The sequence below is a fragment of the Diceros bicornis genome, chromosome 27 (genome assembly GCF_020826845.1).
Source record: "Diceros bicornis minor isolate mBicDic1 chromosome 27, mDicBic1.mat.cur, whole genome shotgun sequence".
NCBI lineage: Eukaryota > Metazoa > Chordata > Mammalia > Perissodactyla > Rhinocerotidae > Diceros > Diceros bicornis.
This window is the reverse complement of record NC_080766.1, coordinates 36,535,641-36,556,557: the sequence shown is the minus strand read 5'-3', so window position 1 is coordinate 36,556,557 and position 20,917 is coordinate 36,535,641. Positions and strand designations below refer to the sequence as shown.

The following is a 20,917-nucleotide window of genomic DNA, read 5'->3' as shown; positions in this document are numbered from 1 at the left end:
CAGTCTGGCTCCCCTGCTCTGAACCATCCTGCTCAGCCTGGGGTGCCAGATGCCCAGGTAAGCCCTGAGGCCGCACCTGGCACCGGGGGTGCTCAACTGATGTGAGACATGGCCAGGTAACTCTGAGCCACCATACGTGGCAATCAGAGACTGAGTCACGTGCCTGGATGCTTCCGAGGCAGAGACTGTTATAGCCGAGGGAGAGTGAAACAGAAACGTTCTGGGTTGTGTGTTTCCGGTTTAATAAAAAACTGAAAGACACCCCAACATTCTGCCTTGATGTGCCCATGTGTTCAAGGCACCACTAAAAGCAGAACATAAGAGATAAGCTGTCTTAGTAGAGGAGCTTGAGAAACAGGTGAGGACTTCAGGTACCGTGCCCTGAACCCCCAGGCACTTTATTTTTAGTTAAAAAAAGGGGAGGAGCAAAGGAAAAAACGTAGGCTGAAAACCACTCACAAAACCTTTCTTTCCATGAATAGGAGACTTATTCTAATACACTGGAAATTTCTACTTCCGATTTACTTCTAACCTGAGTTTCATTGAGCACACTGTGTTCAATTATCTACTTATATATTCCTGCATACGTTTATTTTTGGTAGGACAATACAAGACAAAGGAAATAAAAAAACCACAGAGGAAGTTCTCTTACTTTGGTGGTTTTAAAGTAAACGGAAGAGGATCCCTTTGTGGCTCCAAGGAGATCAACGGGTCTCTTCTGAGTCTCCTCCTTTCCGAGAACATTCCAGAGGAGGGCCATCGTGTTAACAATTCGAGGCAGCTCTTCCAGGATGGCATTCTTGGCATTTTTCAAATTGGCAGGATCATGTATGGCAGCGGTCTAAACATGAAAGTGAGTGGGTGAGACTGGGCTGCATCTGTGGCACCGTCCCCTTCCCGTGAAGACAGTGGGGCTGAGGGGCTGAAGCCCTGGCTGTAGTACGCTTCCGAGCAAGTCCCACCTGCGGTGGTCTGGAAGCAAATCACTTCCCTGTGCATTTAAAGCTACGGCTTTCGGGCCGGCCCCGTGGCTTAGCGGTTAAGTGCGCGCGCTCCACTGCTGGCGGCCCGGGTGCGATCCCGGGCTTGCACCAACGCACCGCTTCTCCGGCCATGCTGAGGCCACGTCCCACATACAGCAACTAGAAGGATGTGCAGCTATGACCTACAACTATCTGCTGGGGCTTTGGGGAGAAATAAATAAATCAAATTAAAAAAAATAAAATAAAAAAATAAAGCTATGGCTTTCTTTCAAAGAGGGACGTCTGTGAGCCTGCGGCTCCACATGACAAACTCTTTCAATCACTCAACCAAAGCATTAGCTGCCTTCTAAAATTTAGTCCCAGATAGAACAAAACCATATTTGCATTACTTACATACATACATTTGCACACATACTTGCATATACATTTGCATTATTTGCATGCATACATTTGCATACATATTTGTATTACTTACATATGTACATTTCTTATTTGAAACAGACATAACCCAATGAAGACAAAACAATACAAGAAAATTGCCTCGAACTCAAGAAAAAAATAATTTACCTTCTTGTTTTGGCTGGGTTGTTCCAAAAGACAAAAATGACTAATGGTTGTCAGACCTTCCAGAAGAGTGAGTGGATAATCCGGAGAAATGTTTTCCCTCTTGGAGGTTATGCTTTGGGGAAGAAACGAGAAACTGGTTTTGAGAATTTTTCAGAATGAGGACATAAAGGTTTTTAATCCTACATATAAACATAGAAACCAGAGAGATACCACTATCTTAAAAAACTGGGGCTCTCATAATGAAATATTGTTATAATATTAGGGCTCTCATAATGAAACACTGTAATATTCATAGGCATCTTTTGTGCTATTTTACATTCATATAGCCACTTTGGAAAAATGTTTTCAGATGTTTTAGAATTTATGTGAAGATGATTCACGTTTTTATTTTTGTTTTGCAGAAATAATGGAGTGACTGACTTGTCCTGCAACACTGAGCTAGCCTGGGTAAGCTGTGTGTAATTACAAATAAAGGATCTGAACATTTAGTTCCTCATTACCTCTCTTGACAATAAACAGTGTTCTGATTAGGCTGAAATTATCCTCCAGCTGGCTTCTACAGCCCATCAGCCCTGCATTACAAAAGCCGTCATTACACCAATAATAATGCCTCAAAGGGTTCACCGTACCTGCTAGAGAGCTTCACAGATTCGCTTTCATACTGCTTGACCAGCTCGTCCAAATTTTTGCAAATCTGGACGATGAAGGGTGTCACTGTCCAGCCCAGGGACTTTCCGAAGTACGGCAGGGAATGTGTGACCAAGCTCACCCAGGCCGGGTGCATGCCGTAGCCGTACGCCGGCTGCAGGCCTCTCACCACCGCCGACACTAGCAGGCCCTGGGAGGTGAGGGGCTGGGGCTGCACATACTGCATGGCGCTGATGGCCTGCTGGAAATTAAGGACCCTCCGCCACTCCAGGGACAGGTCTGGCTGATTTTCAGCCTCCTCTTGGACCTGGCCCAGGTGGTGTTCCAGGACAATCAGCACCTGTAGGAGCTTCAGCAACTCGATCTGCAGGGGGTGATCACTCCAGATCTGATCCTGGCCCAAGTGGATGAGACTCTCCTCCAAGAGGCTGTCCTCCCGCAGGGCCCGGCCTCGCTCCGAGGTGGCCAGTCCGTAGCGCTTCTGGCTCGTGTACATGGACGCTGACAGCGAAAGCAAGACAAATTCCTGAACTCTGCACCTCTGCAGCAAGCTGTGGATGAACTCCACATTCTTCCCTTCGGCAGACTTGGCCACCGAGACCAGCTGCGTCATCATTCTAATCAAAACCTCCACACTTTTGACCTGTACGTCCCGGTTGCCGAGGATGTCCCGGTGGGAGACCTTTAGGTAACACGGGTAATAGCTGCGCAGGAAACTCAGGCACAGGTACGTGAGGAGCTCGATCAGCAGGGAGTGGGGGCACACGTTGGGAGACTGGGTCTGGAGTTTTCCATAGAAACTCTGGCCAACAAGGGCCTCCTGGTGGCGCGCAAGAAGGTTGGAGATGAGGTTGAGGTGTGCAGTGGAGCTGGTGTCCATGCTGGTCCTGGACACAGCCTCGATAAACTCCTTGGGGTTGGTTTTGAGCACGGCCTCTAACACTGAGAAGGCATAAAGGACCCGCCGGGAGTCGTAGGGCTGCAGGTAGAGCAGAATGTGCTTGAACAGGGCCTCGACGGTCTCCTGCCTTTCCCGCTGCTGCTTCAGAGGCCTGGCCGTGGGGAGGGCCTGGAGCTCCAGGTCGGCCTCCTCGTCGCTGGAGAAGGACTCTGAAGCCTGAGTCTTGTCCGAGTCCACGCGTGTCAGGCTTAATTTGGCATTAGACTTGAAGCTTTCTGCCTGGAAGGCCGCCAGGAAGGTCGAGTGCTTGGGGTAAACTCTGCCACCCATGGGGATGGGTGCACAGCAGTTCTCTTCATTGCTCAGCTCCTGCGGGTCGTGGGAAGGGGAGGAAAAGGAGGACGTGTTCTCGCTGTCTGTGTGGGCAGAGCTCGTGTCTGCAGACTCGGTGTGCTCGCTGCTGTCCGGAGCACCACAGGCCGTCTTGTCGGGGAGGTCCACATAGTAGGGAAGGTCGTCCTCACTCAGCTCGCTTCCCAGCGGGCACTTCTCTGGTTCCTTCTCCACCTCGGCCCAAATGGCCTCACGGTCCACGGTGGTGAACTGGCTCAGGGGCATGCTTTCTTCAGAGCCGCCTCCTTGGACCTCGGGCACTCCATTTGCCTCTTTGAAAGAGGTTTTCTTCCTGTTAAACCAACGATGCAAGTCTTCTGAAAATTACAAAATGACAAACGACTTCAGAACAGAAGGTTAGTTATGATAAGTTAGTTCTAGAGTGATCTTTGTCTTAAAGCCAGGCAGAAAGGATCAGTATTAATAAAATTCCCCCATGAAACTACAGCATCAGAGTCTAGACTACATTAGGGAAAGAAGGTGGACAAGTAAAGTGAACAGGTCTTGTAAAATGTTGAAGGAATCAGATTTAGTTACATTGTCTCAGAAAATACAAATACTATAACCTTTGGGGGGAGGGTGATCTAAAAAAATGCATACTATTTTGTCACAGGAGTTTCTTTTCAAGAAATGTATCCTACAGGGGCCAGCCCGGTGGCACAGCGGTTAAGTGCGTGTGCTCCGCTTCGGTGGCCCGGGGTTTGCAGGTTTGGATCCTGGGAGCGCACCGATGCACTGCTTGTCAAGCCATGCTGTGGCGGCGTCCCATATAAAGTGGAGGAAGATGGGCACGGATTTAGCCCAGGGCCAATCTTCCTCAGCAAAAAAGTGGAGGATTGGCATCAGGTGTTAGCTCAGGGCTGATAGTCCTCAGAAAAAAAAAAAAAAAAGAAAAAGAAACGTATCCTACAGAAATGTCAGCAGAAGGTTTTCAAGGCTATAAGGACATTCACCGAAACATCACGTATAAAGACAAACTGGGAAGCAAATAAAATATCCACAGTGAGAAACTGATTGAAAAAATCATGACCATGCGTGCAATGGACTACTGTTCAGGCTTTTAAAAGATACATCTATATATACTAATATGGAGCAATGTGCAGGACACGTGAAATAAAAGAAAATGATCAAGCTGCAGAATGGTATGTACAGAACAAGCCCATGTAGGGGAGAGGAGCTACGATATGCAGCTATGAAAAAGTCCAGAATAATATCCGTCACACCATTAACAGTAACCAGCTCTACCAGCTGGCATTACAAGGGACTTTCACTGGTGTCTTTACTTCCTTATTATTGCAACTTTAAAAATAAGCATGTTAGTACTTCTGTAATCAAAAAATCCACAATATTTAAAAATATTCAGGTCTCTTTAAAAGGGAGGGAGAGCCAGAAGTCTCTGATACTGCCAAACATTTTTAATCTGCAGCTTTCAACAAATCTATTCTATGAACATTAAGCAAGATTAGGAAAGAAGGAAGAATAAGATATTAGAAATAGACGACCTGCCTGATGTGCACATTAATATTTTTAAAATAGACTTCTACAAGATTACAGAGGTAGGCTGGTGGGTAAGCAGTACACTCCAGTTGCATCCAGGGAAAGAAAATGGCAGAGAAAAGACATTTTCTCTTATGAAGAAGGTAGCAGAAAACATTAATTAGAGGAAGAGCAGGAAGTGCTGTGAGCCTTTTAAAACCCAATAAGCCGTAGAGTTAAAACTTCCTTCTTAAAATAGACAAAGGAATACTAAAAAATTTAGCCACCATAAATGATAGCCAAATTTTTTAAGAAGGTGCTTAGTTTATACTTCTCCGAACTTTACTTTCTTATAATGTAGAATAATAAAATGCCTCCTCTTTGAGAAGGCAGCCAGCTCTCTTTACTAAAGGAAAACGAGAAGTTACAGTTTTAGGCAAGGAACCTTGTAAAGAGAGGAAGCCATCTCAGAAATCTGTGCTCATTTAGGTGTTAGGCTGCTTTTCTCTGTAAGAGAAGACTGAGACAAACAGAATATTTACAATCCAGTTTGTGCTAAACAAACTAACTCAAAGCTTGTAAAACTATCACTTAGAAAATTGCAGAAAGTCATAAAACACAGCTATTGTGGGAAGTAGTGTTAGTTTGTAAACAGTGCTAGACACTGACCCCAGTTTAATGAACTCATCAGGTTTATTTCAGTCTTTCTTTTCTTTTCTTCTTCCTACCTATATTCTTTTAAATTTGTGTTAAAGATGCCTCTGGAAGTTTTTAGAAGCTAAAGGTATATTTCTTCCACATTTCTTTTTTTTTTTTTTTTTTTAAGATTTTATTTATTCATTTTTTTCCCCCCAAAGCCCCAGTAGATAGTTGTATGTCATAGGTTCACATCCTTCTAGTTGCTGTACGTGGGACTCGGCCTCGGGTTGGACGGAGAAGTGGTGCCTTGGGGCGTGCCCGGGATCCGAACCCCGGGCCGCCAGCATCAGAGCGCGCACACTTAACCGCTAAGCCACGGAGCCGGCCCTCTTCCACATTTCTGATTATATGTTAACAGAATTTGACAGGTAGGAAGAACCTTAGCGAGCAGACAGAAAAGAAACCAGGTCCCTTGTTGTTGAAGGTTCACAAATAAAAGCTGTTTTCATAGAGAAAGTACAACTGACCACATTACAGGCATATTTCGACATTCTCGGTCATTCACGGCTGGAGGCAACCAAAACTCTCCCGCCCCCTAGCCTGGCCAACCCAAACTTCACTGCACATCACACATCAAAGTGCAACTCTCCTTTTCTAAGTGAAGGCGTTGCTTTGGCGACATTTGGATACATGGTCTGTTATTCTCTCCTCCCACCTTAGATGCACCTGAATTGTTTTCTCTAGCAAAAGAATCAAGAATCAGCTATTTTTTTTGAAACATGGGTTACTATCATTTTCTTTTTTTATAAAAAAAAAATCTGATTTTTCAGTGAAAAACAACAAACCCACTACCTAGCATTTCTAAATGCTGGTTCATCTGATCTTTAAATTTTAAAAGTCCCCACAAATTTACAAAGTAACTTCACACTGTTTGAATCTAGCAAAACCACAGAGTGGGTCTAAGGGCCCTGACTATTGCAATGGGCAGTGGGGTCCAGGGTGCCCCACCCTCCCTCCCAGGCCAGGGGAGCCTGGGGTACTCACCTGCTGAGTTCTCCTGCTTGAAACAGTGGATGGAGGTCCTCTGGGTTTTGGGCTGGAGCAGGAGCAGGAGCACGGGTTCCAGGATGCGTGCCACGTCTCCGAGGGAGAGCGCCCGCACCAACCAGCCCTGCGCTGCAGCGCCGATGGCGCCGTCCGTGCAGGTCAGGCTGTCCAGCACCACAAACAACGACCTGCGGGTGGAAAGAGCACCATCAAGAGAGAGTCCAGTGCCCCCGTGTGCCAAGACACCCTTAGGGGGCTTCACCCACGCTGGGCTCGCAGACCCGAGGACGAGGTCAACAGGATTTCAACCTTGGTTTCACACTAGAATCACTGGGGGAGCTTTCACAATCCCAGCGCCTAGGCCTCGCCCCAAATCAGTTAAATCGGACTGTGGGAGTGGGTCTCAGACATTAGAACCAGCTGCCTCTAAGGCTGCGTGTCTGGCCCCACACCTAAAGTTTCAGAAACAAGGTAAGGGATTAATTTTTAAAAAACGTGGAATATAATGTATCTGCAATGAAATTCACATCTTAAGCACATGGTCGATGACATCACAAGTATATACACTCAGTGTGGCTACTGCCCCGATCAAGATCCAGACCATCTCCATTTCCCTACAAAGTCCCCTCGTGGGGCATGTTCTAAAAGCTCCTCAGGTGACTCCGGTGCACGCTGGGCTTCTCCCTCCACGACCAAATTAAGAAAACTCCTGCCACGTATTCATATGTGTCTGGCCTAAATTCACTTAGGCGATCACAGGAACCATTTGCTGTGCATCAAGAAAATGGGGTCATGGTTTCAATTCCACACACCTCCCCCCTCCAGCCCAGCATGCTGACCAGGAACCTCTGCAGTTTCCTTTGCGTTAAGGGTAAGTTATCATGAGACGGCCTCACCGGTCAAAGGAGCGGTTGTGAGATGTCACTCGACTGCCCTGGATCTCTCTCGTCAGGTGCCAGACGACGGAGAATCTAAACAGAGCTTCCAGTCTCGTTCCCTTGATCAGGAAATAGAAGGGAGTGAGGAGCCTGGCAGGTGCCTGCCTCACAGAACACCGTTTTCAGTTGTTGGGTGTCTGACCCGGCCAGGGGGAGAGGAAGACGCGCATCCTCCCTTTCCTTGCTCACTGTAACGCGCGGATGCACTTTTAGTGAAGTGCATATTCACGACTTGGGGTTAGCCCGTGCCCAGGGTCACACCCAGGCCTGCGGTTGAAGGACAACAGAAGAGAGCACAGGGTTCTCATGCTCCTTGCAAGTGCCAGGCTGAATGGCTCAGAGAACAAGGACACAGTGTGCCTGCAAATGACAGCCAGGCTGAAAGGGATCATGCATCCTCTATGGCTGCCTGCTTCACCAGTAGTCCCAGAAGCCCTTGCAGGACTTACAGGTCCTGCCAACATCATAGGAGTTTGGGCAGATTTCCCCGGGGAGCCTTAATGTGGACACACACCACACTGTTAGGACTCTAAAGGAGACAGCTTGTGCTTCCAGAGGTCTTCCAGCCCTGAGATTCTGTAACACTTCTGCTGGTTAATCAGGATGTCCACTGAGCCCCAGAAGGACTTCGACTGGATATACCTAAGTCTGCCCTGCGCACGTAAAATGATGGCAGCCCAGCAGTTGGGACCATTACAGGATGAAGGTTACAGGCCGTGAAGACTCACCTTGTCAGGGTCCAGGAGGGCATGGCAGATGATGTCTTCACAGATGTTGGCTGTCGGGGCCAGGCAGTGTAGCCGGTAGAACAACTCCACAGAGGTGACGTGATGTTCCCGGGTCTCCTTGTTCAGCTGATTCCAAAGCACACGAGCCACCCTCTGGGACGGAGGGGAGGCCGTGTGAACACAGGCGGCACCGCTCATTTCTTTCTTGTGACAGTCCAGTCCCAGCCCCAAGGAACTGGCTTCTACCCACATTTGCTATGTGAGAATCCTTAAGACACAAAGAACTACCACCAACAAACAAAACAAAGCAAAGCAAACACCAACCAAACCAAGAACCCGCCAGGAGTCATCCAGGCAAGAGGCAACATTATAGGCTAAGCTTGGAGGTTTCTGACTGGCTAAGAACACTGTAGCTCTTGCCCAGATCCTAACATGACTTTCAGAGAGGGAATCAACTGGAAGCAAGAACCTACTGGTTGAGGCATCCTTTCAACAAGCGCACACACCAAGTCTTTCTACGTGCTGGCACTGGGGGTTCCAGAGATGCAGGCTGTAGGAAGTATGGTGGATTTGCAGGAGTCACCAGTCTTGAGGTAGACGCCTGTGGCACCTGGCCACCGAGGGTCGGCTCAAATTGGTTACCACGCGGTACTGACGGAGAGTGACAGCTTTCAGCTTTAATTCCACAGAACTGTTCATTCCCATTTCTGTTCACAGTGCCGTGGCAGATGCCTGGCTCACTTTCAGGATACAAATTATATCCCGAATCAAGTCCTCCATCTCCCCAGCCCTGATCTTACCTCTTTAAACATATGGAGCTTGCAACCGGCTGCAGCCCTTCCCTAAGTCCCAGAGAGCACCAGTGGGGGTGTCTGACCCAAGAGGGTGAGACTCAAAGGGACGGTTGGTCCCACTTCCAGGAGGAGACTTTCCGAAGGCATTCTTTTGGGTCATGGAAAAAGACTATGCCTCACAGATTATAACATTTTAGGTATGTCTTAGATCAAATAACTTCTTTTTTTTGGTCCATTTATTTCTATTTGACAAAAATAAATTTTTTGGGGGGGGGGGTGAGGAAGATCAGCCCTGAGCTAACATCTGCCAATCCTCTTCTTTTTGCTGAGGAAGACTGGCCCTGGGCTAACATCTGTGCCCATCTTCCTCCACTTTATATGGGACGCCGCCACAGCATGGCTTGCGAAGTGGTACATCGGTGCACACCCGGGATCCGAACCGACGAACCCTGGGCCGCTGCAGCGGAGCGCGCGCACTTAACTGCTTGCGCCACTGGGCCGGCCCCCAAAAATATTTTCTCTGCACAGACCAAATTAACTGCTGACTGGCTCAGTCCCTAGCCATTACTATTTTTTTTATCTGAGGGAATGCGATTTCCAATTACCAAGTTACAGTTTAACTTCTGATATGAAACTTTTGACTAAGTAAAGTAGTCCCCTTTCTTGCAGTCCCTTTGGTAAATTTATGTGTAAGAGACTCCTTCTGGAAGGTTTAAAATTTTGGGGGGAGGGGTTTTGAGCATTGATGCTGATCACAAAAAACACACCTGCTCCTTCACGTCTTAGTCTTCTTGATCTTTATGTTCTGGGTATTTTCTTAGTGATCTGAAGTCTGCCGTTACCACCTGATTAGAAAGGTCAGAGTACTCGTGGGGTATCTGGCCTCACTCTCATTTGCATCGGGAGCAGCAGGAACACTGCTATGTAAGCTGTTCCATGAGAACGAGAAAAAGGCTAGAAGCTCTGGAACCAGCCCTACACTTGGAGTCTGAGAACCTGGAGCACATCCTGGCTGTTAGTACAGGTTGCTTTACTGTCTCTAGTTCCAGCATCTCAACATGGCAGCAGCCAGCCACTGCAGCCCCCAGCTCTTGAGAGCTGTATAATATATAATGTACACTCTACTGCCTGGCCAGTAGTAGCTACTCAGATATGTACTAAATCTGAGTCAAAATTAAAATCAAGGCTTCAGAAAGAACCTGGAAAAGCGTACTTTTCAAAAACGTCACCAAGCATACATCACATCAAAACAAGAAAAGTACCTAATGCTGTCATTTTTATTATTACTAGCTTTCCAAAGATTCACGGACTAAAATCTTCCTTCTCTTTTCTTCCCTGTGCGTATAATGCAATTACGCCAAACTTCTCTGATGTATGCAGGACCAAGGAAAGACATGAGCAATGACAGTGGCACTGTTCCTGGTTTCAAGTTCTATAGATTTATGATCTACAGTGACTCAACTTCGGTAGGAAAGAGAGGCAGAGATGAGGGGCAAAAGCTGAACAGCAATTAAATACAGGCTCCATCAGGACCTGACACTGTAGATGGGGTTGAGTGCACAAACTGGAATGGCAGTGTGAGGAGCTCTGCAGACCTTCTCCAGGCAAACAACCATAACAGGTGAAAATTATTAAAAAAAATAAAACAATCAACCATTTAGAGTCTCTGGAAATTATCCTAAGGGCATTCAGGAAATGAAGAAACATTTATTCAAGAAAATCTACTAAATTCCAGTAAAAGCAGCAACAGTCTGTAGCACTCGAACTATGTAACCCTACCAACCCCCAACCCAGCTTGGCTTGACAGGAACATGACTATCCACTCCCGGTAGGTGTGACCAAGAAGATGGGTATCCCCTCCTCCCAGCTCCCACTCAAAGGGTTCTTCATGTCCCTGGGAGGGGCAGGCCACCAGCATTTCACCCCTCTGTCCCGACTCTTGGGTGGAGGCTCTACCCTGAGACACAGCAGGCCAAGAGCACTGGGGTCCTGATCATTCTTGCCCCAGTTTGCTTCTAGGGGGAAGTTACACGCTGGGAGAGGCAAGCTCAGAAGACCAGAGGCTATGGCCCTTACCCAGCACCCTATGGCCCTTACCCAGCACCCTGCTTCTCCAAGAGAAGCAGACAACTGTCTTGGTCCCAGCTCTTCCTGAGCCATGGGATTCAGAGATTTTGTCTAGGGGGAGAGACAGGCCATAAAACAGAGAGCTCCACAGCTCTCCACAAGGGAACTGAGTTTATTTGGAACAGAGTGTGGGGAAGCTCAAGCCTAAGAATGCTCTGAAAAACAATAGAGATTTTGGTGGTAAGTAATTAAGAGAAGGCTGGTAGCTCTGTGAAAGCCACAAGCTAAATTACAGGCCAGCTCATCTACCAGAAATAACCACAGAAAGAGACAGCTAGCAAGAACCCTCCTGAGTCAAAACGAATCTCAAAGACTGGCCTCAAAATATCCCCCTGCAGAGGGGTGTAAATTTTATTGCATCAACTGCCTCAGGGCATTGTTGCAAACAAGAGAGCAATCAGCCAGCAATTAGTGGAGCTTAACAGCTGGGTGTGATACCAACAGAGACAGCTTAACAGAGAGATCAGGGAAAGAGACAGTCCACAAGAACCCTGCTAAGACCACTATCACCTCAGGCTGACTGCACCCTCCAGGGAGCAACACCAAAGGCCTCCCACTGCAGAGAAACAGATGTTACTAAAACAGTCTAGCCAAGTCACTAAACAATAAACAAACAAAGACAACAACAAGCCTGGGGGGGGTGAGACGGGTGTCAGAATACAAAGTTGCTACAATATATTACCTAAATTGTCCAGTCTTCAATAAAAATTATAAAACATGCCAACAAACAAAAAACCATGACCCATACACAGGGAGAAAAAGCAGACAACATAAGCTGTGAGAGCAACCAGGTATCCATTTATTTAACAAAGACTTCAAAGTATCCACTATAAAATATGTTCAAATAACTAAAGGAAACCACGGTTAAAGAAGCAGAGGAAAGTATGATGACAATGTCTCATCAAATAGACAAATTCAATAGGAAGATGGAAATTGTTTAAAAAAAAAAAAAAGAAAGAAAAGAACCAAATGGAAATTCTGGAGTTGCAAGTACAATAACGGAAATGAAAAATTCACTAGAGGGAGCTCAACAGTTCATCTGAACTGGCAGAAGAAAGAATCAGCAAAGAAGACTGATGGATAGAAATTATGAAATCTGAAGAACAGAGAGAAAAAATAATGAAGGAAAATGAACAGAGCCTTAGAGAAATGTGGGACACCATTAAGTGCACCAGCACACACATAATTGGAGTGCCAAGTGAGGAGAAAGAGAAAAGAGCAGGAAAAATATTTGAAGAAATAATGGTTGAAAACTTTCCAAATTTTATGAAAAACATTAATCTACATATCCAAGAAGCTCAATGAATGCCAAGTAGGATAAGTACAAAGAGATCCACACCCACACACATCACAGGGAAATGCTAAAAGACAAAGACAAAATCTTGAAAGCAGCAAGGGAAAAACAACTCATCATTTACAAGGAAACCCCAACAAGATTAACAGCTGACTTTTCATCAGAAACAAGTGAGGCCAGAAGACAGCAGGATGACATATTCAAATGGCTAATTCAAATGTAAGTTTATCCAAACATTTAAACGAGCATTTGTTATGAATCATTAAACAAGTGCTGCTGTACTTAAATATTTTATAGTCAAGCATATATGGAGCTGATTCAAGTATATTTTTTCTTTTCTTTTCTTTTTGGTGGGGAAGATTGGCCCTAAGCTAACATCTGCTGCCAATCCTACTTCTTTCGCCGAGGAAGATTAGCCCTGAGCTAACGTCTGTGCCCATCCTCCTCCATTCTGCATATGGGATGCTGCCACAGCATGGCTTGATGAGTGGCGCGTAGGTCCATGCCTGGGATCTGAACCCATGAAACCTGGGCTGCCAACGCGGAGCATGCAAACCCAACCACTACGCCACTGGGCTGGCCCTGATATTTATTCTTATAATCAAAGTGTTGAAAGAAAAAAAACTCAACCAAGAATCTTATATCTAGTAAAACTATCTTATCCTTTATAAAAGAAGGAGAAATAAAGACATTCCCAGATAAGGAAAAACTAGGAGAATTTGTTGCTAGCAGACCTGCCTTATAAGAAACACTAAATGAAGTTCTTCAGGATGAAAGCAACTGACCCTGTTTATTTGAATCCATACAAAAAGCAAAGAGCACCAGTAAAGATAACTATGTAATTATAAACAGACCATATAAATGCATATTTCTTCTCCTGTCTTCTTTCAACTGATTTAAAAAACAGCTGTATAAAACAACAGGTACACAATTGTTGGGCCTGTAACATGTGGAAATATATTTGACAATAACAGCACAAACGAGAGGGATGGAAGCAAAGATGTACTGCAGGAAGGAAACGACTTGAATCCACAAGTGAAGAGCCACAAGTGGTATATAAGGCTAATGTAACAAACTCCATAAATATATATACTGGTTTTCCTTTCTTCTCCAAGGTTCTTTAAATGATGTAAAATTACAAAAATAAATCATTGCTATGTTGTATTGTTGGGTCTGTGACGTAACAGATGTAAAATGCATGAGAATAATAGCACAAGAAGGGGAGGAGGAACCATGCTCTACAGGAGGCGGCTTCCGTATCTCCCCGGAATTTAGTATGAAAGTGAGGTCCACTCTGATAAATTAAGATGCACATGGAAAACCCTAGAGTGACCATTAAGAAAATAACTCCAAAAAGTACCGAAAAAATATTCTAAAAAATTAAAATATTACACTGGAAAATATTCACTTAATGAAGGAGGAAGCAGTAAAGGAGGAAGAGATGAAACAAAGATAGGACATACAGAAAATAGTATGTAGAACGGCACATTTCTGTGAATATAGTAAAACCCACTGAATTACACACCTTAAATGGGTGAATTATATCTAAATAACGCCGTTATTAAACAAAATTAACAAAGCTGAGAGGTGGCCTCAGTTACACGACTTGCTTGAGAAGAGCTCATCCCAAATAGGTAAAAAGCCAGCCCAGTACGAAAGCCTTTCAGAGAACAGGCTGCCAAGACCTAAAAGGACAGTTTAGTTCCAGGATCTCATCCACACCTAAAACGTCTACATGTTTCTTCCTTAGCGTCTCAGACTTTTCAGGGTGTCTGCTGCCCTTACCACCTGCGGGGAAATTTGTTCTATCAACAGGCCCCAGGTGAGTGGGCATGGCCCTATCTGTCCCACAGGACCTCTAACCCCTTGGCCTGCATCACTGCTGTGGTGGACTGGACAAGCAGAAGGCACCTGACCCGAGGATGCCTCATTGACAGACTGTTTAATAACCTTGACCAGTGTTTCAGAATTATAAGAAAGAGATACAAGCATCATTGGCTATGAGCACCAAGCTTAAGGGTCACGAGGCTGACTGAACGCCAAGTGGCAACCAAGTTAGTTAGGTGACTCCTGGATGGCAGACAGCAGATGTGCAGAGCAAGCAGCCTCGGGATCTAACAGCTTCCAGGGCGAGACCCCATGAGGCCCAGCTGCATTCCACTCCTGCCCTTTGACTTCCACCGTCTCTATCTTTATAACAAAATTCATGTTTTTTCATGAACTAGCTGGAACAGCTTTCAGCTTCGTGCCGTTAAATGAGCCCTGTAATACATCACTTTAAACTATTTTCTTACTTTGTCCCCAAGAAAGATGGATAACACCTGCTTACCGCCTTCAGCAACAGTATTTCTTAAATTTGACAAGTACTAAGTTTCTCTTGAGGCTAAATAGCCTCAAGTCTTGAACCTCACAAATTAGGGCAGTCTCTTTTTCCTGTATATTTAGATAATTTAACAATCCTTACATATGAAGTCCACCCAGCCTAAAAGTGAACACAAGTATTTACTAAGTACTTCTTGCTGTAGGGCCAAAAACTGTGCCAGGAGCCTGGGGTAGAGATGGACAAGGCAGCCACAGGTCTCGTGCAACCCTCTCCAGTTGTCATCAGAGCCGCCATATTCCTTATCACAGCGACTACAACCTTAGGGATAACCTCAAATATATGGTCTGGGAAGAGGGTTCCACCCATCCTCGTCCTGGTGGGAAATACCTGATAGAAGTCTGTTTTCTCTGCAACAACTTTCAATATTCCTGGAGCGATGGGAGGAACCGTCACCATCTGCAGCTTGCCGAAAAACGGGTTGTGTCCAGAGCTTTTATAGCGTTTCATCTTGTCTTCGATGACAAGCGCAAGGGACTGGGAATGGTTGATCACTTCCAGCAGAGTGGAGATGGCCACGTTCTGGAGGTAGCAGTCAGTCACACAGCAGCAAATGGTCATGAGGGATTTCAGCCAAGATGGAAAACTGGAATCGCTGGCTCCTGAAAGGAAGCCGACCACAGAGGATGGAAACACACAAAACCATATGAGAATGGCTCCCCAATGTGCAGATTCTAAGACACCCTCAGACTCGAGAAGTCAGGGGGACAGCAGTGTGATAACATTCTGGTGGTAACAGGATATGCTGTCAGCATTCAGGGCCAGAGGACAAATGAGATCGAGACTGGCTTCATAAATTTATCAGATTATTTGAATTTTGCAAATGTCAATCTCAAAGATTCGAGATGATTCAAAATGTATGTTTTTTATTTTTAAAATTTACATTTGGAAAAATTTACATTTTTTGGCATAGAGTTCAAAATGTTTGTTCAAAGCTCTCTTGGTGGTAGGGCACATGACATTAGCTGTAAAAGAGGCCAAAACTATATGAGGCTGTCAATTCTAAATGCAGTTCTTCCAAGTATACTGTCATTTGCAGCTAATGAGCCAAGAGACAAATTGCACCGGCAATTTAACGTAATGACTGCATGGGGGGCAATCCTTGCCCTGCCTTCCCACTAACTCAGTCATTCTTCCTTGTTTTCTATCTTCCCCTCTATCCTTTTTTTCCTTTAAAATGTTCACTGCCTGCCATGGACTGAACCGTGTCTGCTCAAAATTCCTGTTGAAGCCCCAACCCCTAATGTGATGGCAATTGGAGGTAGGGCCTTTGGGAGTTAATTAGGGTTAGATAAGGTCACGGGGGTGGGGCCTTCTGGATGGGTTTAGTGCCCTCTAAGAAGAGACATCAGAGAGATCCCCCTCCACAGGCCCTAGGAATGTGAGCACACAGCAAGAAGGTGGCTGGCTGTAACCAAGGGGAGAACTCTTACTAGAAACTGACTATGCTGGCACCCTGATCTTGAACTTCCAGCCTCCAGAATTGTGACGAAATTACTACCTGTTGTTTAAGCCACCTGGTCTATGGTATTTTGTTAGGGCAGCCCGTGCTGACTAAGACACTGCCTGTTATGGGTTGAACTGTGTCCCCCTAAAATTCTTATGTTGAAGTCTTGACCCCTAGGACCTCAGAATGTGATGTTATCTGGAACCAGGGTGGATGCAGATATGATTAATTAAAATAAGGTCGTAGTAAAGTAGAGTGGGCTCCAATCCAAGCTAACTGGTGTCCTTATAAAAGGGAAATTTGAACACAGACATATACACAGGGAGATGCTATGTAAAGACTGGAGTTATAATGCAATAAGCCAAGGAACTACCAGACACTAGGAGAAAGACCTGGAACACATTCTTCCCTTGCATTTTCAGAGGGAGCATGGCCCTGCCAAAATGCTGATCTCAGGCCTTTGGCCTCCAGAACTGTGAGACAGTAAATTTCTGTTGTTTAAGCCACTTAGTTTGTAGCTCTTTGTTATGGCAGCCCTAGCAAACTAACACACAAATCTTTAACCACAAGTCTCATGAAACAGCCTATTTACTGACTGTTGTCAAGCACCTCTTATGTTCCAGACCTCTTAATGGGCTGTGCTGAAAACCCAAAATTTAAAAATACAGACCCAGCCTCACTAACTTGCCATCTGGCGAGACACAAGTCAAAAGTGTACACAACTAACGACAAAATACGGAAGGAAACAAATGTGGCAAAAGCTCCTTCTTGGCTGACACGATTTTAGCGAATCTCTAAACATGAACCACCTAAGGAATGTGATTCCTTAAGACGGACTCTAGCGGGGCTGCCCGCTCACCCGGAGGCTGGAAGAGCGTTTCGCAGAGCCGCTCCGTCTCCTCCTCCGACAGGTAGACGGGGAAGGTGGCGCAGTCCAGCAGCAGGTGGCAGGCGGCAGCGAAGGCCTCCCTGCAGCCCTCCCTCGAGCTCCCCAAGTCAATGACCACCTGGTCCACAGCCCATTCTCCCTCCTTTTTCCGGCCAGGGCTACCGTGCAAGGGCGACGGCGACTCCACGCTCTTTGTCTTAAATGGAGACCCTCGAACCGTGAACAAGTCTGAGAGCATCTGCTTAAACTGGGGCACGCTGATGGGCTTAACCTCCCACGAGTTCTTCCTGCCGGAGTCGCCGACCGCCCAGCGCTGCATCCTGCCCTCGTCCCTCTGGCCTGCAGGCTCTTCAGACTTGTTCCCTTCTCCGGATGCTGTTAGCTGTACTCCAAAAATGTTCTTGTGGGCAAAGTTGGCGATTAGCCCTTGGATGCAAAGAAACGCCCTCTGCATGCTCCCATCCTTCTTCCAAACATCGTCTTTATCAGGAGAAACTCTGGGCACCCTCAAATGCTCAGAGAGCTCTGGCGACGAGGCACTGAGCCCGATCCCGCTGTCTTCAGATCTAAGTGGAGGAAATGTAGCGTCTTCATCACCTGGAATCACGGCTTTTGTGTCTACAATTATGTCACTGTTTTCACCTTTTACTGGACTCTGCAAAAGATGGAAGTTTGTATTGTGTATCTCATAAGACCAAAGGGTTCAAAAATCAACTGCATCAGGCTGACTCTGAATGCGTACTTCTTCTTTTTCAAAATCATAATTCTCTGTGTACAAGTGCACAATAACACGAAGAAGGCACACTGGGGGCAGGAGGGAGGTGGCGGGCCCAAAGAGGAGGCTGACACACCACCACGCTCTTCTGGTAGGCTGCCTTTGCGCCCACTGTGTGTCATCTATTTAGACCCTTCAGCATTCCAAAAGGTTATTTAAAAACAGCTTCTGACGTTTAAAAATACAAATGAGGAAAGTGGGCTGAGGGTAGAACAAAGGCATGAAGAAATAAAATAAGACAAGAAAGCTAGAACAAAGTGTTTACACACACATATATATAAATAAATAAAATACACACATTTATGCACGTGTATTTTGTGGCTTTTCCAAAGGGATGACACTTCAACCTTTAATGCATCAATCTCTTTTCTTACACTGTTACTTAGCTAACATGACATTAAGTTCAAAACTTCAGCATTTAATCTACTGTGCTCGCTAAGAAAGAATGAGACAATATTAGGCAATTTTTGAAACATATTGTTATCTTTTTTTTTATTTTATTTTTTTCCCCTCAAAGCCCCAGTAGATAGTTGTATGTCATAGCTGCACATCCTTCTAGTTGCCGTATGTGGGACGTGGCCTCAGCATGGCCGGAGAAGCAGTGCGTCGGTGTGCGCCCGGGATCCGAACCCGGGCCGCCAGCAGCAGAGCGCACGCACTTAACTGCTAAGCCACGGGGCTGGCTCCATATTGTTATTTATAGTTGTAGACTACACATGCTTAAACTTTATATATTAAATCGTTTTTAGGATATTTTTTTCCAATAGCTGTATCAACTAGGAAAAAAAAAGACTAACTTTGAAACTGGGGTAATCTGTGAGATTCCAGTCCCCCCAGGCAGCTCATCCGCCTCCCAGCACTAACCAATACACACAGCTCTTCCAGGGAGGCCTCGCTTTTTAGTCTGTTCACACACCTGTCTGCCATTGCACTGAATGGATTTCAAGGGCAGAATTTTCAAATCTCTAAACAAAGTAAAAAAAAAATAACTCAAGAGCCAGCCCTGATGGCCTAGTGGTTAAAGTTCAGTGCATTCTGCTTCGACAGCCCAGGTTCAGTTCCCAGGCACAGAACCACATCACTCGTCTGTCAGTAGCCATGCTGTGGCGGCAGCTCACATAGAAGAATTAGAAGGACTTACCACTAGAATATACAACTATGTACTAGAGCTTTGGGGAGGGAAAAAAAAAGAGGAAGATTGGCAACAGATGTCAGCTCAGAGCGAATCTTTCCCAGCAAAAAAAAAAAAAAAAAAAAAAATCAAAGACCATGGGCCTTAGACTGCTTGTGAAACTATAATTGTTACAGTCTTTTTGGAGGACAATTTGGCAGCATCTCTCCCAGTTCAAAAAGAAATGGAATGATTGCAACCCATTTCTAGGAATTGATCCTTTAGAAATATCTGCAACCATGAACATGCTGTGCAAGGATGCTCACTGCAGCACTGTTTGTAACAGTGAAAAACTAGAAATAACCTAAATAAACTCAATAGGGGAATCGGTGAAGAAACTGTAAAGCCATACCATAGACTATCATGCAGACACTAAAAAAGAGTAAGATACCTCCACGTATATCAATATGGAAAGATGTCCCCAAAATACTCTTTGGATGAAAACAAAGCAAATCAGAGAATAGTGTATGTTATGGGTTGAACTGTGTTTCCTAAAAAAGATAATGAAGTCCTAACCTCTGGTACCTGTGAACGTGACCTTATTTGGAAATACGTTCCCAGCAGATGATCAGGTTAAGAAGAGGTCATTAGGATGAGCTCTGATCCAATATGACTAGTGTCCTTACAAAAAGGGGAAATTTGGACACACAGATACGCACACAGGGAGGAAGCCACGTAAAGCTGAAGGCTGAGATAAGGGTGATGCGTCTACAAGCCAAGGAATGACAAAGCTGGGAGAGGGGCCTAGAGCAGCCTCTTCCCTCACAGCTCTCAGAAGGAACTTTTGGCCTCCAGAACTGTGAGACAATAACTTGCTGTTATTTAAGTCACCCAGTATGGTACTTTGTTAGAGCAGCCCAAGTAAACTAGTATCTCACTTATACTTAAAAACAAAAACAAAATCACACATCTACAAACACAGATGTAAAAAGGTCTGGACGGTGAGCTGTATCTAACCACGAGCTGTAGTTATGGGCTCCAGCAGGGAAGGAGCAGGGGAGGGAGTGAAATGAAGGGGGTCAGCTTCTACACTAAACACTTTTATAAAGTCTTTGAGGATTTTAGCAGCATAGTTTAGATATTATCTATATCTTCTAGCCTTTATTCCTATGCTGGTCCACCCTAATTACTTTCTATTCCCAGGAAGGCATAAGGTTCTTTTAGCTTGAGAACCATTTCGGCTCCTCCCAGCACGCACCGAGCTTCCACTTGTGGACTCCGCGTCGAGGTAGGAGGGCGGCATCTGGACTTTGCTGAGCACTTTGAAACACGTCTTCAGGGCATGGGTGAGTTCAGGTAAGCTTAAAGCCTCCATTTCCTCAGCCAGAGGCTGTACCAGGCAGCCAAGCACCTGAGGGAGATACTGGGTTTGCACCTCAGAGTAAAGTTCCTGTGAAATAAAGACATAGGTTTAAATGATGTGTTTTCAGTTTACAATCAGAAGAAAATGCACCTCAAAATGGTATTTTTAGAAAATTCGGTTTTTTAGAGTGCAATTTTCACGTTAATTCCCAAATCAGAAAACAAAATAGCATTTCTTTTTGATCTAGACAAATCAACGGACAATCTTCCTCTCCTTTCAAGTGGCTTTACTCTTTCGAATAGAAAACAATCGCCACATTTATTTCTATATTAAGGAAATTAGTTTCCTTTGAGAAAATTAGCCAACTGCACAATTTTAACTAGGAAATCCATTTAAATGTATGTAGTGATGTAGGAA

At 45.3% G+C, this 20,917-nt stretch overlaps 1 protein-coding gene across 5 annotated transcripts in view; it reads right to left on the bottom strand.

Annotated features, from left to right (window-relative positions):
• DOP1B (DOP1 leucine zipper like protein B) overlaps positions 1–20,917 on the bottom strand; it is a 98,973-nt gene that overhangs the window by 32,462 nt on the left and 45,594 nt on the right. For all 5 annotated transcript variants that reach the window (XR_009215796.1, XM_058523071.1, XM_058523069.1 and 2 more), the window contains 9 exons: positions 20,396–20,587; positions 17,222–17,906; positions 15,246–15,517; positions 8,321–8,473; positions 7,551–7,651; positions 6,652–6,842; positions 2,180–3,809; positions 1,551–1,662; positions 653–841 (listed from right to left, as the gene is read on the bottom strand). Coding sequence is in view for 4 of the 5 variants with exons in the window: in XM_058523071.1 (XP_058379054.1) it covers positions 653–841; positions 1,551–1,662; positions 2,180–3,809; positions 6,652–6,842; positions 7,551–7,651; positions 8,321–8,473; positions 15,246–15,517; positions 17,222–17,906; positions 20,396–20,587 (3,525 nt within the window). In the remaining variant the exon portion in view is untranslated. The remainder of the gene's footprint in view (positions 1–652; positions 842–1,550; positions 1,663–2,179; positions 3,810–6,651; positions 6,843–7,550; positions 7,652–8,320; positions 8,474–15,245; positions 15,518–17,221; positions 17,907–20,395; positions 20,588–20,917) is intronic.